General features: G+C 40.0%; 1 protein-coding gene across 1 annotated transcript in view; it reads right to left on the bottom strand.

Annotated features, from left to right (window-relative positions):
* maml2.S (mastermind like transcriptional coactivator 2 S homeolog) overlaps positions 1-25,772 on the bottom strand; it is a 123,260-nt gene that overhangs the window by 39,851 nt on the left and 57,637 nt on the right. The window contains exon 3 of the mRNA XM_018250344.2: positions 8,987-10,363. Coding sequence (XP_018105833.1) covers positions 8,987-10,363 — 1,377 coding nt within the window. The remainder of the gene's footprint in view (positions 1-8,986; positions 10,364-25,772) is intronic.

Raw genomic sequence — 25,772 nt, 5'->3', positions numbered from 1 at the left:
ATCCAATAGGCTGGTTTTGCTTCCAATAAGGATTAATTATATCTTAGTTGGGATCAAGTACAAGGTACTGTTTTATTATTACAGAAAAAAGGGTAATCATTTTTAAAAATTTGGATTATTTGGATAAAATGGAGTCTATGGGAGACAGCCATTCCGTAATTCGGAGCTTTCTGGATATCGGGTTTCCGGATAAGGAATCCTATACCTGTACTAACCACTTGTGTCTACCAGTAGAGCTCTGAACCCTGTCTAAAAACTGGCTTCATTGGCTTTCATTTGTGAGATGCCACTGCATCTTGGGGCAAATTCACTAGGATTTGTAGTTGCGCCAGTGTCCTCTTCGCCGCACTTCGCCAGGCATATATTCGCCAGCGCTACGCAAATTCATTAAAATCCGAAGTTGCGTTCAGGGGAAGTGTAAGGTTGCGAAGTTGCGCTAGCGTTAATTCGCCAAGCAAAGCGAAGTTACGATAGCGATGCTTACTTTGCATACGGCGCCAAATTGAATTTACAATGGAGGTATATGTAGCATCACTACACAAGCCTGGGAAACCTTCAAAACAGCAAATAAAATTTATATTTTGCCCTACACATGTGCCCACTGTATAGTTAAGGTGCCATGAGTTAGGAAATGTAGGGGAGAAGGAGGGTAGCCCTAAAAAAATTTTCAATCTTTTTCAGCCTATCACCCATAAAAAGAGAAAAAATGCCAGTGTTTTTTGGGACTTAGAAAATGTTTTACCTTTTTTTGAAGCAACCCCCATCTACTCTATTGCGCTTCGCCTGGTCTGAGGTGGCGAAGGAAGTCTGGCGTAAAAGGTAGCGTTCAGTATAATGCGCGCGTCAGTGAATTTGCGTAGTTACGTCCGTTGCGTGAATTCGCCAGGCGTTATGGTGCGAAGTAACACTAGCGAATTTATGCCAGTGTCCGTTAGTGAATCGCGAATTAATGAAAATGCCCTATGCTAGCGTATTAAAGCTAGCGTTAGGCGCTTCGTCCTTTAGTGAATTTGCCCCATAGTCCCCACATTATTTATTCCACCACTGAACAATGGCTAGACTCTTTTTATAACAAATATTGAAATTTGTCCCTGGTTATGTTCCTAAAATAGGGTCTGTTTCAAAAGAACAGACCCTATTTTAGGAACATACCCAGGGACAAATTCTAAGCAACTTGTCAAATGATCTTCGTTATTTATGCTTTATTGTTTTGGAATTATTTGCATTCTTCTTCTGACTCTTTCCAGCTTTCGAAGGGGGGTCACTGACCCCATCTAAAAAATGCTCTAATGCTATAATGTATTGTCATTGCTACTTTTTATTGCTCAGCTTTCCATTCAGACCCTCTCCTATTTATATCCCAGTCTTATTCAAATCAGTACCTGGTTGCCAGGGTAATTTGAACCCTAGCAACCAGATTGCTGAAATTACAAACTAGAGAGCTGCTGATTAAAAAAACCTAAATAACTCAAAAACCATAAATAAAAAACAAAAAGAAAACCAATTGCAAATTGTCCCTGAATATCACTCTCTACACCATACTAAAATTAAATTTAAAGGTGAACAAACCCTTTAAAACCTCTTTATCTGTTTTCGCCTTGAGATCCAACAGATGTCTTCTCAGCCTTCTCTCCACTATGAAAACCAAAGTTCCCCTGGATATCCCTTTTATTAAACTATGTACCACCTGTACCACTAATCTCCCCTAACTGCCTCCCGCCGGCTAGAATGTAAAGCGCCGGCGGAATGGCACTCAGAGCGATTTGTTTTCCGAAGGAAATTTTGGGTGACTTCGGAAAACAAAGTGCTTAGAGTGCCATGGGCATAGAGGCGGGGCAGACAATTACTTTCACTTTCCATTCAGCACTTCCCAGATGTCACTGCTTTCCCCACATTCCCCCGTTCTCTTAACCGTTTAATTGTGTAACCAGGACATGGGGATGGACATTGGGTCCCCCATTCTGGTGCACAAACATGATTCTGAGATGATACAAGACTTGTCTTAATAACAGTGTCCACAAAATGGCTGTTGCCTGTTTGCTATCATTTTGAATTCCCAGACTGAAGGAAACAAGATTCAAATAATTTATACAATGTAATTAAAGTTCATTTTGCTTGACTAATGTGATAAAATAGGATTTTGAATAATTGTTTTGGGTGACGGGTCCCCTTTAAAATGTGATGGGGAGTAGCACAAGCATGAAAAATGTTCCTAAGAGGTGCAAACAAGTTTTTGATAGTCCCTATGTGGTCTGACAGCCTACAGGAGGCTCTGTTTGGCAGGACATCTGTTTTTTATGCAACCAAAACTTGCCTCCAAGCCTGGAATTCAAAAATAAGCTCCTACTTTGAGGCCACTGGGAGCAGCATCCAAGGAGTTGGTAAGAAACATGTTGCTCATGAGCCACTGGTTGGAGAAAACGGCTCTACAATGTAAGACACTCTGCCCCTATACTTTAATCACACTTTAAAAGCTCCCATACTCTGCTCCCTGGAACTATAGCTGAGAGGTACCATAACCATAATTCCCAACCAAATTAACCTCTAAAAGGGTCCTAATTTATCCCCCAGGAATGGCCCCATCACTCCACCTATCTTCCCCGAGCTCGCTCCTCAGGGGCCACTAGATAAGTTGTAAACAAATAGTTGACCCGAACACGGAACACACAAAGCGCACTGTAACCTGTAGTACATTTGCTAGTGCGCATTAATACAAGGGACTCATTGGGAATCTTGCCAAATGTCTACAGTCCATCAAAATCTAAAAGGGAAACTCTTCATGGAAAAATAATATTCAATAGAATCTGCTCAGCTCTTGCATGGAATCAACTGGATTGTATTAGCACTATGTCAGAATTATTTTTATTATCTAGACATGACTAGTCACAGATTCTCTTCCCAGGACCCATTTCCAAGGGGGTCACTTTGGTCTTTAGTTTTTGTTTTTCTTTAGCAACTAATGAGTTTAAATAACCAAACAAGTATGAATATAGTAGGGCTGTGCATTCAATATTAACTACAAAGAAGAGGAATGAAAACATTGTGACAAAAACAAAAAGTTGAATCACATTTTCTTGCAGGCAGGACCTTTAAAACATTAGCACTACCAGATACAACTGTCATATTTTCTTGTGGGGACCCTGAGATTTAGGTATGGTCTTCTCAGGCAGTCTCTCTCTTGTATTTGGCCACCTAAAGTGATCCTGGTGATTCTTTGATAACTCAGAGAGCTATGTCCCTTTTCCTGGGTCCATAATATATCAAGGTTTGCCCAGTAGATGGCAGCATTTAAAAGCATAAAGGGGTATAGCCCCATGTGCTCAGGGTCTTTCCTGGGACCTCACTTCTCTGAGAGGTTGTTACAGGCTCAGGGTTACAGTGGTCAAGACATGGTTGCTCTAGGAGCAATAGGCAGGCTCAGGGAACTTAGTGAGCAGCTTTTGCTCCAACAAGAAGAAATAGTAGGGTTAGGACCCCGTGGTATGTGAACCACTAGCTCAGGGACACCAGTGGGTGAGTTGAGGACCAGGTAGGGTGCCAAGGTACAAGACCTCAGGCTAAGGATCCCTATGAGCAGCACTTTAATCTCAGGAATGAATTGCCCAGGAGCGTAGTAATTTATTCACTATTTATGTTACCCCTGAGAGAGATTGTGATTCCTGTATCTAACTTTGCCATGCCTAAAGGGACTGTGAATATTTCTATGACCTTGTTCCTGTTAATCAAACAGTTATTTTGCTGCAAGAAACCCTTTCTGTGGCTGGATCCTTTGCTACACAGGAGCATCCAAGGTATTGAGAGTTGCTCAAGTTTTAAATACCTCGCAACTCTCCCGTTTTTAGAGGGACCGTCCCTCTTTTGACAGCCAGAAAAAGAAACAACATTTCTAACTTAATTGGCTTTTGGCAGAGAGCCCAGAACAGCCTGGGTAAATAAGTAATTGCAACAATATAAGATAACAGGTCCCTTGGAAAAAGTAAGACTCACAACTTAAGGGGCAATTCACCTTCTTTAGCAAAACTGTAATAACTGAAAAAAAACCCACAGAAATATGTTCAAACTTTCATAACCTGCCGAATATTTGGCCACAAAAATGGGCATGGTCAAAAAAATTTCGGTAACTTTTTTGTCCCTCTTTTGATTTCCAAAATGTTGGGAGATATGCAAGTACATGCGGGTCAGTGGCACAATACAAGCAGACAAGCAGACATAGTCCTGGTCATACACTATAATACACTCAAGCGTGTGCTACATTCTCATCGGACTGGCAGTTTTTAACTGCATACATAAGGTCACACTGTGAGAAATGTGCTTAATAAGACAGAGAGAAGTGGGCAAATACACAGAGCCACAGATATAAAAGGAAAAGCAATATTTCTTATTAAATATAGATATCTTTATAGGCCCTACACGTTTCATGCCCAGTAGACACTTCATGAGCCCATCAGTCTTGCAGTTTCGAGGTACAGGAAGCAACATGTTTTCTTTCCAACTTCCAAGAAGCAAAGTCCCCTTGAAGGACCACTGAAGGTCCTCTTCTCCTGCTCCAACCTCCACCCATAGTTTGGTGCATAAGGATCTATCGTATCTAAATAATTGTTTCCTTAAGCAACTGCTCACCGAAAAGCCTGGCAAGACCAAAATTAGCTTCTCAACACATTGAAGGCTAAAATAAATACATATATATATAGCACGTTTTAGTTCCAAAAATAGCAACATTCTTGTTCATGTAGAAAACCTGCAAACAGAATGTCAAGGCTTAAACAGATTATAATATATACAGCTCTCCAAGAAGGACGTACAATCTAATTACACACAGGGCTGCCACATTAAAGGGAAACAATGAGAAATTCACAAACTGCTTTCTTTTGCCACCAACAAGAATCGGTTCAAGCTTCGTGTATAAGGTTCTGTTTCATTTATTCCAGACCAAAAGGAAATTGTCAGAAAATGAGAATCATTCAGAATTTACTCAGGGAAAGTAAGCCTAAACGTTTAAAATGTAATTTAAAAGATTTTTTTTTGCACTAAAGGAAGTGTTTTTTCCTTTTTTTTTGTACTTTTCCGGGTGGTTTATGACCCCTGCTGTCTTATTTTTAAAGTTATGGGACCTGTTATCCAGAATGCTCGGGACCTGGTGCTTTCTGGATAATGGATCTTTCCGTAATTTGGATCTTGATACCTTAAGCCTTCTAGAATATCATGGAAACATTTAATCAAGCCAATAGGCTGGTTTTGCTTCCAATAAGGATTAATTATATCTTAGTTGGGATCAAGTACAAGCTACTGTTTTATTGTTACAGAGAAAAAGGAAATCATTTTTAAAAAAATGGAGTCCGAACTTCAGCCTTTCTGAAGTTCGGAGCTTTCGAGATAACAGGTTTCTGGATAACGGATCCCATACCTGTACTAAATAAGTGTTAAAATGTCAATTATTTGCTTATAATGGACTCTATGGAGTCAGTTTTACTTGGAACTCTCTAGCTATCAGTTTTCTGGATAAGGGATCACAAGCCTGTATATATCTGGAGACCCCCAAATCTAGGTTACGTTTTTTGCAGGGATGCACCGAATCCAGGATTTCAGCAGGACTGGGCCGAATCCTTGTGCCAGGCGGAACTGAATACAAATTTGCATATGCAAATTAGGGGCGCGGGTTATTCGTCTGAATATTTCATGAAGGATTTGGGGATTTGGCCCAAATCCCAATTACTGGATTTGGTACATCCCTAGTTTCTTGCCTCTCTCTCTTTGATACTGCTTATTTATAGGCATGGGAAAACCCAATGTCAATCATAATAAATGTTTCCCACATTCCAATGTGCTATGTCAATTAGAATGGCCATGAACTGCTTTCACTTCTCTCCCAATCTGTTCTCCAGCATGACTGATAGCAAGGCCTACAAAAACCCTGAGCTGCACAAGAATATTTATTTAAGTTCCTTTTACCAATCTGAGCTGCGGATTTCACAAGGTCATGTCTTGGCACAATAGCAAGATATGTAAAAATAAACCTTTTGTTTAGGACTAAGCAGTCACTGATTTAGGAAACAATAAACATTTTGAGGTCCTTACACACATGGCACTGAATGGCGCTTTGCGGGAAAGTTATTCTAATACACGAGAACCATGAATATCCTTTAAGCTATATATTTATGTTTATGTAACTTAAATAAATGTCTTTTTTTTTGTGAAACTGTGACAAGATTTTGCCATGAAAAAATGGCAATTGACCCCGATGCAGTTTAGGCGAGAGAAAAAAAATGGCCATTGTCTCCAATGCATGTGAATTTTTTTTGTACAAGTAAAACGGGAGAGATTTGCTCATCACTAGTTATAAATGTATGTTGTATGTGATGCTTAGTGATGTCATTTGTCACGTGACTTACTGAAACTTGTGTATTATAAAAAATAATGGACCCTTGTTGTATAATATGAGGATATCAGTAATTTCAGTGTATTCTGACCTGTATAACTCAGCCTGCAGCCTTGTACCTTTTTATGGTCACAGAACAATCCCTCAGTGACTTCTAATATCCTTATCATTTACAGTAGGGGGTACATTATCCCTTATAATACATGAGTGATACTTGGAGTTCCCTGTATAACTCAGCCTGCAGCCTTGTGCCTTTATATGGTCACAGAACAATCCCTCGGTGACTTCTAATATCCTTATCATTTACAGTAGGGGGTACATTATCCCTTATAATACACGAGTGATACTCAGAGTTCCCTGTATAACTCAGCCTGCAGCCTTGTGCCTTTATATGGTCACAGAACTTCTATTATCCTAATCATTTGCAGTAGGGGTTACATTATTCCTATAAAATATATAAATGCTTTATCACATTATTTCATGGAAATGTCACCAACAAACCGCTAATCCGTTACGGTCCTAGATTCTACAATGAAGTGTATTTTTTTATAAATACTTATATAAATAAACACAAATATGCAGATGCTCTATGCATAATAACTTAACGCCACATTCAATGAAAAGCCTATTATCAACCCCAACAAGTTTTTTTGTAAGCCCCTACCATTTGGGGCATTGCCACCTTTCCAATTGGAAATCTCGGTAGGAAACCTTTAAGTAATAAAATAAAATCAGTGGTTCTTTTTGAAATGCATATATTAGGGAATGGTCACAAGTATTAGGAATTAACCACATTATTATTAATAGCATTTATTTATAAAAGGCCGACATTCCACTGTACTGCACAATAAAAGGGTTTATAGAGTGAACATAAACATAAAATATGTTTATTATAAAATACGCGGCAAATTTGCATAATTTATCTTTTAAAAATAAGAATGTTTCTTGTACAGCATGCATTTATGCTTATACTCTATGTGCTGGAATAGGAGACAGCTTAGTATGGCAAAGCATATATATTGTTCAAGGCAGCGATTACTGAGCTGAGGGTCAGGACCTCCAAGGGGATCATAATGTTTTTTGAAGGGGTCACAGCTTTCTCAGGGCAGACATCTGTACCATGTTTCCCTCTATACAAGCGCATGACATAAAATAAAGTTAGAGAAATGTTGGTCTATGGTCCATTTGAAGGATGGTTTTATTAAGCTGAGCAGATTTTCTTAAAGCCACCAAAAATCTTTCCAAGAAAAAAACAAATGCATGTTTATATAATGGAGGAAAGCAGCACAAAAATGAATGCTTAAAGGGAAAGCAACTCCAAGACATATAGGCACAGAATGTAAATAGCCGTTTTCTACTACAGGTATGGGATCCGTTATCTGTAAACCCGGTTTCCAGAAAGCTCTGAATTACGGAATGGCCGCCTCCCATAGACTCCATTTAATTAATAATCCAAATTTTAAAAAAACATTTCCCCAAACGAGCGGATCTTAACCCGAATGATTAGATTACAATGCTGTGAATGGGCGCAGACGGCTTGCAGGACCGCCTCAACTAGCCGATGCAGTCCTGGATCGAAGAAAAAAATCAAACTTGCCCGATTGATATCTGGCCGATTTTTGGCCTGATATCAACCGGGGGAACCCGTCGAGAGCCCCCACACAGGCAAATAAGATGCCGAATTGGTCTGATATCGGCAGCTTTAATCTGCCCCTGTGTATGGCCCCTTAAGATATAATTAATCCTTATTAGTGGCAAAACCAGCCTATTGGAATTATTCAATGTTATTCAAAGGATTTTCTAGTAGACTTAAGGTATGAAGATCCAAATTACAGAAAGATTCATTATCCGGAAGACCCCAGGTCCCGAGCATTCTGGATAACAGGTCCCAGGTGTGCCAGGTGATATTTATGGGGTTTTCTGTGTTTCCCCAGGCTAGCATGCTATAGGGTGCAAGAGTATGACCTCAAGTGCTCATTGGGAACCTGCACTAAAACTTAACTCTGCTCCTGGCACCAGACTGAAAATCCAACATAAGAAACAAAGCGAAGCATCAGAAGACGTAGACAAGGTTGTTGTACCTAAACTTGTATGCTGATTTGATTGGCCTTGAGCGTGGGTTCAAAACCTTGTTTTCCACCAAGGCCACACATAATTTAACATTCAGTTCTCACCAGTTTGACTCACTGCCACTGAAATTACAATTGGGAATACAGACATCTGCAAATACTAATGTGCCAATGGAGATATGTAAAAAAATCTATTGGACTCCCCACTGTAGTATGAATCTTTAGTGATAAGCCATGCATGGATGGCAAGTATTCCATTCAGACCTCAACAGAATTGAAAGTGAGCCTCGCAAGTGAAGTCGGCCAAAGTAGTTCTAGAGGCCATAACATGCCCAGTGTTCACCTTTGATGTCCAAGAGTACTTAATTCAAAGACCTAACTAGTATAGATCTTGGACAAAGTACCTTTGCAAGCCCTGAATATATTAAGAAAGGACCTCAAACAATAACACAAACGCAATGTCAGAGAATAAACATTATTTCTCTTATCAGTTTGATGCATGCAAGATATGACAGGAAGAAGTGATAATAACTTACTGTACCTGTTGTGGGTGAACAGATGAATAGTGAAGACCAGAGATTGGCTGGTTTTGCTGTAGTTTTGGAAATGTCATCTTCTGCTGAAATGTAGTTGGCCTTGACAGTTGCTGGTTGGAAACATTTTGTACCTGTTTGGGTTGTTCATGGTGTTGTTTCGATGTAGATGCCTGTTGCTTCTGTTGAGGGTATTGTAACACGGATTTGTTTGGATTGTTCACTACAGAAGACATTTGTTGGTTGGACTGATCTTGGTTGAAATGAAACGAAGGCTTAATGTTGCTTTGAATTTGTTCTTGTGGAGTAGAATGGGTGGCATTGACTGCACACTTGGTATCCTGTGTTTTTACTAATTCGTTGACATTATTCTGGGAACATGCATTATGCTTATAGAGATAGCCGCTCATCATTTTGGACTGAGCCCCGTTTACAGGTAAGTTGCTTGTGGAGGGACTATGAGAACTTAACTGTTGATGTCGAAATGGGCTTGGAACTTTCACATCTCCAAAAGGCCTTGGTGACAATCCAGTTGGTGACATGTTTGGCCAGCTTGAGGGCTGGTTTGGCTGATGTTGGTGAATGATATTATTTTGTCTGTTAGCTGCTATTTGCTTTAGATGTTGTGCATGAGATAACTCCTGCCAGCTGTGCAATCGGTTTGTACCAGAAACCTGTGTCTGTGATGGGTTTTGGGATGCTTTAGTATTTGGTGAAGATGCCAAGGTAGCACTAGACATTGGAAAGGCTGATCCTGTAGAAGAAGGCCTCATCTGAGGAGAAGCAACACAGGCAGGTTCTAGGCCAGGTGAATATTCACTTTTTATAACAACTTTGTCTAAAGGCATGGGTGAAGATGTAGTCTGCTGATTTTGGTGGCCTAGATCAATGTGGAAAGGTTCGTCTTGCTTTATAGTGATATTTATCATGTTCTGCAATTCAGTATCACTCATGGGTGGCACCGATATATATGCAAGCTCATTAAATAATTCCTGGAGCTCAGGATCCAGAAACTGCTCTCCTGAATCCTCTCCATATTTCATCTGATTTTCATGGGAAAGAGGAACGTCTAAATGCTTTCCACAAGACACAGCTTCTCCTGGTTCCTTTTTTATATCCTTAAAAGCAAAGTCAAATAAATCATTGGAATTACAGTTGCTGTTGTTGTTGGTATTATTGTTACTTCTGGGTCCTGAAAGCTCCATCTGTGCATCTCTAGTACCGACCGGGTGAAGCCCATTAATGTTATGATATTCGTTTTGTGCTGCTATAAGATGCTCGTTTCTTTGTTTCTTGAAATCAAGGAATGAATGGTCGGATATACCATTCAATCTCTTATTTTGTGGCGTCGAAACAACTAATCTCCTCTTCAAAGAACCTTGCAGCTGAAAGAAATGATACAAAGATTATATTAGCACACTGCTCCATTCAATTCAGTTTCTGGATTTATTTATATACATTACTTTATTACTATCATTACTCACATAAATTAAGTTAACTGGGCAGTTCACCTTGAAATTAAGATGTACAGGTATAGGATCCATTAAACGGAAACCAGTTATCCCGAAAGCCCCGCATTACGGAAAGGCTGTCTCCCATAGACTCTATTTTATCTAAATAATCCAAACATTTAAAAATGATTTCCTTTTTCTCTACAATAATAAAACAGTAGGTTGTACTTGATCCAAATTAAGATTGAATTAATCCTTATTGGAAGCAAAACCAGCCTATTATCTTTAAATAATTTCTAGTAGACTTAAGGTATGACGATCCAAATTACAGAGATCCGTTATCCTATCCGGAGTGTCTCAGTTCCTGAGCATTCTGGATAAGAGGTACAATACCTGTAATATGATGTAGACGGCATTCTGGGTCTTCAAATTCCCATTGCAGTCAAAACCAATGCCTCCCCCATATAAAACATCGCCAATAAAATTGCATTTAAGGTTATAGGTTTCTTTAAGCAGTACTGTTACCTCCACAGAAAAAACTCATTGATAGAACAAATTAATTAAATTTTAATAGTCTAGTAAAAATAGTAAAATAAAACCTTTTGAACTGTCATTTTGGGATAGAAGACAAAAAGAAGAAATTAGAAGAAGAGGAGAAGAAGAAGAGGAGAAGAAGAAGACGAAGAAGAGAAGAAGAAGAAGAAGAGAAGAAGGAGAAGAAGAAGAAGAGAAGAAGAAGAAGAGGAGAAGAAGAAGAAGAAGAGGAGAAGAAGAAGAAAAAGAGGAGAAGAAGAAAAAGAGGAGAAGAAGAAGAGGAGAAGAAGAAGAAGAAGAGGAGAAGAAGAAGAAGAGGAGAAGAAGAGAAAAGAAGAAGAAGAGAAGAAGAGAAGAGAAAAAGAGATGAGTCGGGCTCTGTGAAAATGATGTATATGAACCAGAATGAGTGGAGACGGTGAAGAAGTAACCACCCTCTAATGCCATGCATATAAAAAAAAAAGTTCTCTCACAGAGGTAGAAATATTTGAGTGTAAGATCTTCCCTTTGCATCTTAAAGAGGTTGTAGAATTTTTTTTCATTTTTTTTTATTATTTGAGTTTTTTTAGCTTTTTATTCAGCAGCTCTCCAGTTTGCAATTTCAGCCATCTGGTTGCTAGGCTCCAAGTTATCCAAGTAACCATGCATTGATTTGAGCAAGAGCCTAAACAATGAGAGGGCCCGAGTGGAAAGATAATGAATGAAAAGTAGCAAAAACAATACATTTGTAGGGTTACAGAGCATTTGTTTTTTTTACATGGGATCAGTGACCCCCATTTGAAAGCTGGAAAGAGTCCGAAGACAAAGGCAAATAATTCAGATACTATAAAAAATAAATAATGAAGGTCAATTGAAAATTTGCTTAGAATTAGCCATTATATAACATACTAAAACTTAACTTAAAGGTGAACCACCCCTTTAAAGCTGTCATAGGCTAGAGTTGCTGGAAATTAGAGGCTTGAATATGGTCCTTCCTGGATCTGGGTCTTCCTTTTGTTCTATGTTTTTCTTCTATTTTAGGAAAGTCTCCTCACCAACACTGGTAGCTCCAGGATTCCCACAGCAGCCTGCATCAATTGTAATTGAACCAAAAGAACAGGGAGCACACAACACTCACACTTAGAACCTTTTCAACTCCATTGAATCTGATTCCTACTGAAGTTCAAGAACAGCAGAATCAATGTAGATGCATCAAAATGTTTCAGTTGCTTCTCTTCTTGGTGACTGTAATTATACTTGAACAATGTGGCATTGTGGGTAAAAAAACATGGTGACTGCCCACTGCACACACCCACTAGTTATATTTGTAGGGAGAAGCAATTAATCTGTATCATATGGATATTACTATATCACTAGCAGAATCTGAGGGGTGCTATGGGGAATTGCTTACCCCCTTACTTACTTTGTAGACTTGGGTCAGTCTGTTCCAAGAACATTTACATATAAATCTGTCAATATAATTTTTTCCCCAGATTTAAGAGCATCTTGTACTGTTACTCTCCAGATTTATTAAGGGTCGAATTTGAAAAACGTCAAAATTCGAATTCAAAAAGACCAACCGAAATTAAATTGATGTTTTTTTTTGCCCGACTAGGTCAGTTTTCATTCAAATCGAAGTAATAGCACGTTCGAATCATACGATTCAAAGTTTTCCCCCCAAAAAACTTCTATTTTTCAAAGTCCACCAATTGACTCCAAATAGGTTTTAGGAGGTACCCCATAGGCTAAAACAGCAATTCGGTAGGTTTTAGATGGTGAATGGTCGAAGTCAAATTTTTAAAGAGACAGGCAGGTTTATTACAGGTCAAAGTGAGAATTTGAATTTCAAGCTAATTTTTGTGTATTTCGACTAGGAAATAATCCAAATTGATTTTGAAAAAATCGAATCGAAAATTCAAATATCTAAATTTATCATGTACTGTCACTTTAAAAATTCGACTTTGACCATTCGTCTTCTAAAACCTGCGAATTGCTGTTTTAGCCTATGGGAGACCTCTGTGAACCTATTGGTGGACTTTTTCAAGGAAAAACTAATTTTCTAAGGAAAAACTTCGAACCGTACTTATCGAATGTGCTATTACTTCAATTTGAAAACTGACCTATTCGGCCAAAAAAACCTATGATTTAATTTCGGTTGGTCTTTTTGAATTCGAATTTCAAAGTTTTTCAAATTCGAAACTCGACCCTTGATAAATCTGCCCCTACGTGATAAATTTCAAAATTCAAATTTTTTTCGAATTTTAATCGAATTTGGACTATTCCCTAGTTAAAGTACTCAAAAAAAGCTAGAAATTTTAATTTTTCTAATTCAAATGTTCACTTGGACCTTTGATAAATCTGCCCCTTAATGATGAAGTGGTACAGCTTAGGACACTGAACTTTACGAGTGTAATCATATAGATATAATCCCATCCAGTCCGGTGTTTAAGCCTTTAGAACACGCCTTTACACGTGAGATATTTTCATGTTTGAAGATTACATTTATTATGTTGGGGGCTTTGTCGCTTGAGGTTCCGATTTCAAAGTTGAGGAAATAATTCTACAGGAAGCCGAATGAAGTTGTGTCCACATGAATATGATTATGTGAGTACTTTCCAAAGCCTCCATGTGTTTACTCAGGAGTAGACCTCTGTTATAATAAAATACAATGACCAACGTGATCCCATGGGATGATATTACTGACTAATACTCAAGTATTATACTATAAACAAGTCCTTTTGAAGAGACAAGAAAATTGTATTGTGTGCCACACTTCATGCCTTTAAATCAAATGGGCAAAGTGAATAAAAAACACATGGCTTGATTTCTTTCATTGCTCGTGTTGTTATTCAAATAAATGTATTTTCCTTTGCTTTTATGTTTCTTTTATTATCCCCTTGACCCTGTATTAAGCCTGCTTGCATGGGGAGACAACCTAAGGGTTTTTTTTTGCATGCAAAGTTGATGCCATAAACTTATTCTAAAAGGTTAGGATTTAAGCTCTTTCCCTTCTGTATTTGTCAGATGAAAAGAAGAGATGAATGTGTGATATTGTTCTGTGTTCTAACCTTTACAAATGTTTTACTTATTGCTCTTCCAGTTCTCTTCGTTCTGAGTCTATCTTACCACTCCCCCAATAAACCAGACTGGGGGCATGAGCAGTGACCTGTTAAAGAGTGGACTTGATGCCGGCTTAGCAATTTTTTGACTTTTAAGTATTTTCAAAAAATTGTGATTTAACTTGATCAAGTCTTTTTTCTGAGTTGTCACAACCAACTAGTGTTCTGCTAACAGTATTCCATGACAGTTGGTTTTGGTTAGTCACTTAAATTTAGATAATGAGTCCTGAATAAACAAACCCCCTTCCTTCGAGTTGTTGCCTAGGTTAAAGGGATACTGTCATGGGAAAAGATGTTTTTTCAAAATGCATCAGTTAATAGTGCTGCTCCTGCAGAATTCTGCACTGAAATACATTTCTCAAAAGAGCAAACAGATTTTTTTATATTCAATTTTGAAATCTGATATGGGGCTAGACGTATTGTCAGTTTCCCAGCTGCTCCCAGGCACGTGACTTGTGCTCTGATAAACTTTAGTCACTCTTTACTGCTGCACTGCAAGTTGGAGTGTTATCACCCCTCCCTTTCCACCCCAAGCAGCCTAACAACAGAACAATGGGAAAGTAACCAGATAACCGCTCCCTAACACAAGATAACAGCTGCCTGGTAGATCTAAAAACAACACTCAATAGTAAAAGCCAATTCCCCCAGAGGCTGATTCAGTTACATTAAGTAGGAGAAATAACAGCCTGCCAGAAAGTATTTTCATCCTAAAGTGCAGGCACAAGTCACATGACTGGGGCAGCTGGGAAACTGACAATATGTTTAGCCCCATGTCAGATTTCAAAATTGAATATAAAAAAATCAGTTTGCTCTTTTGAGAATTGGATTTCAGTGCAGAATTCTGCTGGAGCAGCAATATTAAACGATGCGTATCCCTTTAAGAGTCCTGAGCGGGTCCAATCAAAAGGACCCGTGCCAGACCTGGACCCACTGACCCTGAACCCAACCCACACCAGCCACCCAATACCAGAGCCGATACCCAACCAGAACCCTACAGAGTTAAACTTACCTTTTTGCCCAGAACTGCAAAACTGAAAGTGACACCACTCCAGTGCCTATTCGGCAGGAGAGGGACTAATCATTTCCAGTCAACACTAGGGAGGGTGGGTGGGCTAAGTCCCGATTTGGCCTATTTCAAGGCCATTTCCTATTTCTTTGAGAACAAAGAGGCTAAATAGATGGAATAATAGATTAAAGTATTTAAAGTATAGAAACTAGGAGAATAGACAGGGGTGCTTCGCCAATGAGGCAAGTTGAGGCTGTCGCAAAAATGCTGCTCCTGGTACATTAAGAGCGAATTTCCGGGGTAGGGGGGGCAGCAGCAAGTGCTGCTGCCTCAGGCAGCGGAGGGGCCAGGATCGCCCCTGAGAATAGAGGTTGAGTGAAGAGAATAATAATAATAGTACTGAGAGTGGGCCCCTGGTCTATGGTTCTTTGGTGGGCCCCTGGTCCAAGGTTTTTGGGTGAGCCCCTGGTGTCCCAGTCCGACACTGTTACCTATTTACGGAACCCAAGAATACTTCTCTTGATCACTAAGACTGAAGATGAAAGAATAGTTTGGCTTCACATTCTATTTCTAAGTCTGAAGATGTAATATAATATCACCTAAGGGAGATGCTCCCAAATGCCATTAGAATAAGATAAGAATTGTAAGAGTGTAGATGGCAAGTGCAGTCAAAGTGGTGCAAACCAACACCAAAGCACAACAAAAATGGCCTGCCACCAGATATTTTAATGAATAAATGGGTTGAACGTATAGAAACAGCCTGAAGCTCTGAAAGGTAAGGAGTCTGGTTTCACAAGTACATCTGTCCGTCCTTAGCACTGTACAGAAACTGTACTGTATTTATGGAAACTGTAGGGAATCCACTTTGTGTCACTAACAAGAGAGTGTAAGTTATGCTCATGAGTTGTTCTGACTTCATCTCGAGTTATCAAGAGCAGTATGGCAGACACATGCCTAGAAGTATTTTGGTCCCTATTCTAGAACAGTTGTACTAGAATAAAATGATTACAATCACATTCTGAAACACTCGAAGCAATTCAACTCAATCAATAGCAGCACTATCCAATGTCTTCCATGTAAGTGACTTTTATGCACTTGTATATTTGGACCAGATTCTCATGATGGCCCTTCATGAAAGTCTATTGAAAAGGCTTAATCACAATAGAGCAAACTCTCTTTTACCAAAGAAGACCCCCATTGAAATCTATATATACAGCATATATCATGGGAACTCATCGTTGCTAATTGCCAGTCTTTTCCAATAATGGTTTTGTTTTTTTTGAACATGGGCCCCAGGCAATTCATTGCCCTGGAAATCTCTCAGAAGTTAAAGGGTTTCACTTTTACTTTGACCACACACTTACTAAGGAAACTTCAGGCGACTTCGGAAAATGAAGCACTCCGAGTGCCATCCCAGCCGGCGATTTCGATTCTAGCCGGTGGGGAGGCAGTTTGTAGAGATTAGTCACCCGAAGAAGATGCGATTTGTCACCAGGCGACTAAATCTTCTCGTCTGTCTCTGCCCTAAAAAGTAGATTCTAATGAGTCAGAGTTGACTTAAACCCTGCCTGGCTTGGGTGCTGTCATACACATAATGCTGGGAACCCATTGGCAGGTTGGACATTCCTGATGGACACAACTGTTACACAACACAATATTCCCTTTGTACTATGTATCTACATTTCCTACGCAAGAGCCCCCTTTGATGGCCGAGGCTTGGGCTAATGGCCTCTCACCTCTACCCTGAAAATGACCCTGCCATTAAAAAATATGGAAATAACTATATGGTGACTGCAAAAAAAAAAACCCCAATGTGATATATATTGAGCTTCAGGAGATCACAGTGGAAAACAATCTATTAAACAGACCCTTGTTGGGTTTGTGTGCACATATCAGCCAAAACACATGAATTCAGTATCGGTGCAGTCACTTCAGTCTATAACTGCAGAGCGACTTCATATTCCTCTTCACTCAAGCTCTGATGGTTTGAGACAGACCATGCTCCGCGCATGTAATAAATGTGTTTGCATGCCAAGACAGAACTTGGCTTTTTATTAACACAAATGAGATTCATGAGAATAAAAAGCCTTGTGATTTATGTGCTTTAATTAGAAGTAAGGAGTGTGTTACAGTGGCGGGCAATGAAACCGCAGCAGTAACCCAAGGCTGGGGATCAGGACAAAAGTGCTTTCTGTTTGACCGGATTTACACCAGGGCTCGTGAATGCAATTCGCCTCAAAGAAAAATCTGAACTTACAAGTTTGAATCAATTTTTTTTCACAAGGCAAGTGACCTAAATATTGACACTCTAGTGAGTGAAAAAGGCCACAATGTACTTACAGTGTCCTGCAGAAATGTGATTAGTGCTGGGGAATGCATAAGTCTACATGGTTGTTGGTATCCTCTAAACTTAGGGGGTAGCTCTTGCTAGAGTCCTGCACGGGTCCATTTTTTGAAACCCGAACCGTACCCACAACCTGAACCAGCAATTTGACTCGCATGTTCCGCTACCTGACAACTAGCCTTCCGACCCGGGGGACACGCAAAACCGGAAGTGATGGCACTCAGGTGCCGAGTATTCCTGCAAAGATTTAAACCACAAGGGGGGTGGGAGGGATCAAGCCTGCACCTTTGTTGGGTACCCAGCCAGGTTACCCGCGGACTGTTCACACGGCCAAGGAATCGGCAACTTTAGGCCTGAAACCCGACCACTTTGCAGGTATTCCATGGGTACCTGACCCGATGCAGGACAGCTATTCCTGCATAATCCTATTTTTGGAAACTATTAACTGACTGACCAAGCCCCTTACTATATTATAACATGCCCTCTAGAGTAATGGCGTGCTTTAAAGGGAATCATAAATTATAGTATACACAGAATCCAGTATTTGGTTTGGGATCAGATGGATTCTCATTCGGTTGAATCCAAATGCCCGAATCTGTAAAATAACATGACTTTTCGTCACACAAAAAATTGTAAATTGTTGATTTTTTCAGGGTGCTTCTTTTAAACTCATCCTTAGACTAATTTGCATATATTAGGATTCAGATTCAGTTTGGAATTCGTCCAGAATAGTGCATTTGGTGCATTCCAAGATACAGGAGGAGTTAGGTGAGTCAAGCTGCTTAGGCAAGACTAAAAGATATATTGGCCATTGGTGTTCACCATGAGTGAGTGAGGGGCAGGTTATGTTTATATATTAAAAAAAGGAATAAATGATATCCTTATAAACAGCGATTAATGATGTCATTAGTTATACTCAGAGCTTAGTGATGTCATTTTGGTCCCGTGACTCACTCAGGGGTGCTTCGCCAATGAGGCGAGTTGAGGCTGTCGTCTCAGGCGGCAGCGCCCCACTAGGTACCAGGGGCGGCAAAAATGCTGCTCCTGGTACTTTAAGAGCAAATTTCCGGGGAAGGGGGGGCAGCAGCAACTGCTGCTGCTTCAGGCGGCGGAGGGACCAGGATCGCCCCTGGACTCACTGAATCTTGTATAACAAATAATGTTCCCCCTATTAAACATGAGGAGTAGTGATAGGCGAATCTGACCCTTTTTGCTGAAAATTCGCGAAAATTCTTCAGAATTCATTGAAGTCTATAGGCGACACATTTTTTTTGACGTGCAAGGCAGAGCATTTTTTTAACGGGCAATATTTTCCTTCGCCCATTGGAGTCTATGGGCGTCATTTTCGCAGTGAAACTTGGAGAAAGATTTCGCTCATCGCAAATGAGGAGAAGTCACTCAGGAGCTCCATGACCTGTATAAAAGCACTTGGCAATCAACCTTGTGCCTTTATATATTCATACAACCCCCCTGTGACTTAGAATAGCCTTATATTTTACAACAGGGTGTACATTATTCCCCACATATGGTAAGGGTTGGCACCTTTTTAGTTTGGGCAAAATGGGCAGGGGGCGGATGACATCAGGAGCAGGGTGGTGACATCAGGGGGCAGGGCCAGTTACATCAGGGGAGGGGCTGATGACATCAGGGGAAGGGCTGATGACATGACGATCAGCGATTGGCTGATCTCCATGTCATTAACTTCAATGTCATGTCCAGATTTCTTAATTTGGATAGCCCTTCCAAAAACCAGGCTGCTCCGAGTGAAATCTGGACAGGTGGCAACCCTACATACGGTGGACTATTAAACAGGCATTAAAGCCCCTAGGCAACTACTCCTAACAAAATGTTTTTGAGTTGTGACCAAAAGGCTTGGGAAATAGTCTACTAAGGTCCCATGAATAAACAAGCTGACAATTCCTTCTGCCTCCGATCCTGACGCACATTAACTGCGGAGGAGGAAGTGGAAAATACTGCAAATGTGTTTTTATTCACACATCATGTTTTGGGTTCTAATGAACCCATTATTATTTGGCACTGCTGAGAGATCAAAGAGAGGAAAAGGGTGCAAACGTGGAAAGAATGAGTGGTTTGCACTTGCACCATACCCTGCACTTTGTAAGCGAGCCATCTAATATACAAGTATACACCATATTTTAAACTATGGTGATATTAGAAGCCACCCTAGAAGCCTTTATGTGGTTAAAGGGATCCTGTCATCAGAAAACATGTTTTTTTAGTGTTGCTCCAGCAGAATTCTGCACTGAAATCCATTTCTCAAAAGAACAAACAGATTTTTTTATATTCAATTTTGAAATCTGACATGGGGCTAGAGATATTGTCAATTTCCCAGCTGCCCCAAGTCATGTGACTTGTATACATGCTCTAAGAGGATTTGCTTGTGAATAAGGCATTAGAGAGTTTTCTGCATGGTTTTCTAAAATAGGGAAAGACTTGTCGCTGGGTGTTGGCTTATCCTTTAAGTGGCGTATGATATATTTATACATAGTTATACTACCTCTGCTGAATCCCCAACTTAATTGGAGTCCCCTTGGAAAAAATTTAAGAAACCTTAGGATGCAGTTACTTCCTAGACAGTCCAAAGTGCAGAAAATGGACACAATGCAACCATTTTTTTGCAATGGGCACAATGTACTCTGCTATTGCAGAATTGCCCAGGTCTCTGCACTCCGTTTCAAAACACAGAGACCTCTGGCTTTCCCCTTGAATAGAGAACTGTCTGTGTTTGGCAGAAGTCTATTCAAGGGGGCTGGAGAGGGGGGAAGCAGTGCTTTCTTGTTAGAATGGCTGCAGAGAATTCTCATTTCTTTCTATGAATTGTCATAATTATGCACAGAGAATGTGCACCAAGCATGACATGTTTTTGCCAATAGGAATGTTTTGTTGTGAAGTAGTACTGTGCGCGGCAGCATGAACTGTATTTGTCAGCAATTTCACTTTTTCCCAAATATAGACCTGATGGCAATCAGTGTAAAACCGTCTAATAAACAGACTGGCCTAAGCAACAGCAAACGTTTATTTCCTGTATTAGCAACTAAATACTGGGCCTGTCCAGTTGTGAAAATAATAACTCATGAAGCTCATGAATGGATAGGACATTGGCAATTGTAGTCTATTAGACATCATTAAAACTTTCAAGTTAGTATAATAAACAACAAATTATTATTATCCCACTGTTACTATAGACACCATCTCTCCCTACTATACCTGCTATCCCACAGTCACACTCCCTTCCCAGAGACTATTATCCACTGTTACTATAGGCACCATCTCTCCCTACTATACCTGCTATCCCACAGTCACACTCCCTTCCCAGAGACTATTATCCACTGTTACTATAGACACCATCTCTCCCTACTATACCTGCTATCCCACAGTCACACTCCCTTCCCAGAGACTATTATCCCACTGTTACTATAGGCACCATCTCTCCCTACTATACCTGCTATCCCACAGTCACACTCCCTTCCCAGAGACTATTATCCCACTGTTACTATAGACACCATCTCTCCCTACTATACCTGCTATCTCACAGTCACACTCCCTTCCCAGAGACTATTATTCACTGTTACTATAGACACCATCTCTCCCTACTATACCTGCTATCCCACAGTCACACTCCCTTCCCAGAGACTATTATCCACTGTTACTATAGACACCATCTCTCCCTACTATACCTGCTATCCCACAGTCACACTCCCTTCCCAGAGACTATTATCCACTGTTACTATAGACACCATCTCTCCCTACTATACCTGCTATCTCACAGTCACACTCCCTTCCCAGAGACTATTATCCACTGTTACTATAGACACCATCTCTCCCTACTATACCTGCTATCCCACAGTCACACTCCCTTCCCAGAGACTATTATCCACTGTTACTATAGGCACCATCTCTCCCTACTATACCTGCTATCCCACAGTCACACTCCCTTCCCAGAGACTATTATCCCACTGTTACTATAGACACCATCTCTCCCTACTATACCTGCTATCCCACAGTCACACTCCCTTCCCAGAGACTATTATCCACTGTTACTATAGACACCATCTCTCCCTACTATACCTAGTGTGTTACTGAACTGCTTTCCTGCTTGCCCTCTGCTATAAACTCTGCTTGGCTCTAAATCTTGTTTCTAGACATGGAACACAGTGGATACAATGCTGCTTCAGTTTTTCAGCCAGCAGTTGGTTTATTATAATCCCCAAAATACACACAAGTAAATAACACAGACACACACAAACCACAACCCGTGTGCATTAATTACGTGCAATAACAAGACCAAAGGCAGCTCACAGTATCCTACACTGAATTTAATAAAATATACAGCATGACATTTAGGTGAAAGCTGACATTCCACCCTATACAACAACAGAGCCTTATGAGATAATTAGTATGACCTTTTTATGTCCTAACAGCCATCAATGGCAATAAATGGCAGTTGCAACCACCATACTACATTACCTGCACCTCAACAATGTTTCTAGACCTGTACAACACAGCCCATAGGTTTCTAATGAAGGACATAATTCTCTTTAAGACAAATCTGTATTATTTTCATCAGGAAATGATTAGGGCAGTGGCTTTGAGCAGTCACGGAAGGAGTTCCTTCACACAATAGAAGCAAAGCTTGGTATTTCAGTCTGAGATGTTCTCTTCTCGCACTGCCAGGTTTAAATTAGTGTTAATCTCCATTCAAGGAAAATATTTTGTTTATACAGTACCCTGCCAGGGGGAAGAGAAGAATATACAGTGCCTCGTGGAACAAGCAGAAATCCCTTAGTACAAATCTTTGTAAAAGAAGTTGTTTGTAGTTGGTAATGGTTTTTAATTGACTAGTATAACATGCAAACACTTTAATTCCCCGTAAAATATAATTGTTGATTGGTTGCTAAGGTAACTGGTGTAGGTAACATCACTAACGACACCCTTCATTGAAGCTGTCAAAATCTCTTACTCGACTCTTCTCTTCCGTAAAGTTAACATTTCAACATCTAAGAGATTAAATATACATAAGATAAGTAATACTGGTCATAGACATGTAGATTTTACTCTTGTATCTGATGAATGATCGGACCTCTTAATCTTCCGACCTGCCACTAACCATTCAGATTAAATAAAGTAGTAAATAAACAAATCAGAAGATGTTCTGCGCATGACAACAATTGTACGAAAGTTATGTCTGACAAATAGAAGTGACAGTCACCCTTTGATATCGTCAGATAGGCAATATGTGCAGGGATATCGGCCAACAGAAATCTTCTAAACTGTCTGATCAACAAAAAGAACGATCACCATGGTACATAAATGTTAAGATGATCCACAAACGGTCTGAAAATTGTACGAAACAACTTTATCTTTGCGTCTATGGGCAGCTTTTGATGACTGATAATGGGAAAACAATCACATGGCCAACTGATCAAGAGGATTTCCCCCAGGCTTGACAATATTCAAAATGGATATTCTGTATGTTTAGGTCCCCCATCCCACCATCAGATCAGGCCAAACATCTACAATGATCCTGCTTTATTTGTTAAAACCTTGTATATGCCTTTGATATTTGGGATAACTGGAATGACTCTGGTGTGGTCAGATCCAATGCTGGTCTCCCAAAATGGTCAATCCTGGCTTCACACATCGGAATAATATCACCAAATTAAGCACCTCACCTGGCTAATTTGCTACTCTCTATAAAAAGAGGTATGCTGGGAAATCTGGACCTATATCTATACCATCTCCCCTTATGTAATCCCTCAATAGCATCACTACAGCATTTAGCCCCATAATCAATTAGCGCTCTTCATGAGAAGAGGAAATGTATTGATGTCTATGTAGATTTTTTGGAATTCCATTGATGCAAAAGGTTTAGGTGTGGAGTAACTTTGTTCTTTCCATAGTGTCCAGAGTGCTGGGTGGGAGTGTATCCCAGTACAACTTTATGTACCAAGGTAGAGGGTGTGGTAAAGGGAACCAGCGGATGAGGATTAACCAGATTAGGGTTAGATTAAGGAGTGAGAGATAGAGAGGAATAGTGAGTAAGCAGTCTGAGATTCAAACAAGGTGTTCTGCAAGGTTAGTAATTGCGCTGAGTGTTTCAACAGTGGAGGGTCTCTACTTTTGAAAAGTCTCATTGTGGTTGAACTTCTTTGTGTGACCACTAACAGTGTCCCTATTTAGCATAAAACATATTAAAACCATTTGTTATTAAAATAAAAAGTATATATTCAATAAGAGGTTACCCTGTTCCCTTTACCCTGTTATATAATAACTGCCAACATTTGCTACAGGAAAACCAGCATTTAGGCCAACAAAATCCATCCCAGCCACATTCAGCCATGACATCCAGAACCCCATCCTTATTTTGTTACTTCCAAGTGGCAGATTAGATTCAATGTTGATAAATGTAAAGTCATGCATCTGGGATGTAACAATATCCACTTATACCCTTAATGGGACTGCACTAGGCAAATCCATTATGGAAAAGGACCTTGGAGTCCTTGTAGATGATAAACTTGTCTGTAGCAAGCAATGCCAGTCAGCAGCATCAAGGGCAAATAAGGTCTGAGCTGTATTAAAAGGGGCATTGATTCACGGGAGGAGGGGGGTCATTCTTCCACTGTATAGAGCACTTGTAAGGCCCCATCTAGAATATGCTGTACAGTTTTGGTCTCCATCACTCAAACAGGACATTATTGTATTAGAGAGGGTACAGAGAAGGGCAACTAAGCTGGTAAAAGGTATTGAAAATCTTAGCTATGAGGAAAGACTGGCCAAATTGGGGATGTTCACGCTGGAGAAGAGGCGCTTAAGGGGAGATATGATGACTATGTATAAATATATAAGGGGATCATATAATAATCTCTCTAATGCTTTATTTACCAGTAGGTCTTTCCAGCTGACACAAGGTCACCCATTCCGATTAGAAGAAAAGAGATTCCTCCTAAATATCCAGAAAGGGTTTTTTTCTTTTTTTTACAGTGAGATCTGTGAAGATGTGGAATTGTCTCCCTGAATCAGTGGTACAGGCTGATACATTAGATAGGTATAAGAAGGGGTTGGATGGTGTTTAGCAAGTGAGGGAATACAGGGATATGGGAAATAGCTCATAGTACAAGTTGATCCATGGACTGGTCCGATTGCCATTTTGGAGTCAGGAAAGAATTATTTCCCCTCTGAGGCAAATTGGAGAGGCTTCAGATGTTTTTTTTGCCTTTCTCTGGATCAACTGGCAGTTAGGCAGGTTATATATAGACTTAAAAGGTTGAACTTGATGAACATGTGTCTTTTTGCAACCTAACTTACTATGTTACTATGTTAGTTCCCACTCCCATTCAGACCTAAAAAGTGGGACTGTCCCAACACACAGGAACATTTGGGAGGTCTGTACTTTTCCCAATACAAAGTAGTGCTGTATGCTGAATCACCGCTGTGTTTTGTACCCCCAAGCCTAATATTACCAGTGTCGGACTGGCCCACCAGGATACCAGGAAAACTCCCAGTGGGCCCAGGTGTCAGGGGGCCCTTGTGCTGCTAATGATTTGGCCTATTTCATGGCCATTTCCTATTTCTTTGAAATCAAAGAGGCTAAATAGATGGAATAATGGATTATAGTATGTAAAGAATAGAGACTAGGGAAATAGAGGTTGAGTGAGGAGAAGAATAATAATAGTACTGAGAGTGGGCCCCTGGTCTATGGTTCTTTGGTGGGGCCCTGGACTAAGGTTTTTGGGTGGGCCCCTGGTGTTTCAGTCCAACACGGAATATTACAGAGAATCTTGTTCTTGGGAATGACGGATATCCAGTTGCACCACTCATTCCCTTGCAAACTGGTCACATACAAAAAAAAGTAATGGCTAATTAGCAATTAATTTTGATGAATGCTGCAAAGTTAAACAACAGCTTGTACCATATCTTAAATATTTTTGCTAATCAGCTATGCAGCATCCAGTTTTAAGGGGGCTAAGACTCTAGCTGTCAATCTGTCTGTAAAATTAACAGGCACCTATAATTTGGTTGTTTTAGAACTTCTATCCCAGGATGTGTATAAATCCAACTGGTGTCCTATGCGTTTTCTCAGCTGACTTCAATAAAGAGTGTGGGAATCATTCTTCCTGTATACATTATAAATTGACCAGACCCTTTCTACTGTGGGATTAATGCCAGGCAGCATTACACACGTGAACAGATGAGGGGAAAATGTAAGTAATAATATAAGTGTGTTTGTTTTAAATTAAAGTTGTTTACAGCCTTTCACTGAGAAAGCAAAAAAAATGTGATTACAACCAAACACTGTATAGGAGCAATCAGGAGAAAATATTTGTACTGAATATAATTCAT

Source organism: Xenopus laevis, chromosome 2S (assembly GCF_017654675.1).
Source record: "Xenopus laevis strain J_2021 chromosome 2S, Xenopus_laevis_v10.1, whole genome shotgun sequence".
NCBI classification, from domain to species: Eukaryota; Metazoa; Chordata; class Amphibia; order Anura; family Pipidae; genus Xenopus; species Xenopus laevis.
The sequence above is the reverse complement of the archived record's forward strand: the minus strand, read 5'-3'. Positions and strand labels throughout refer to the sequence as shown.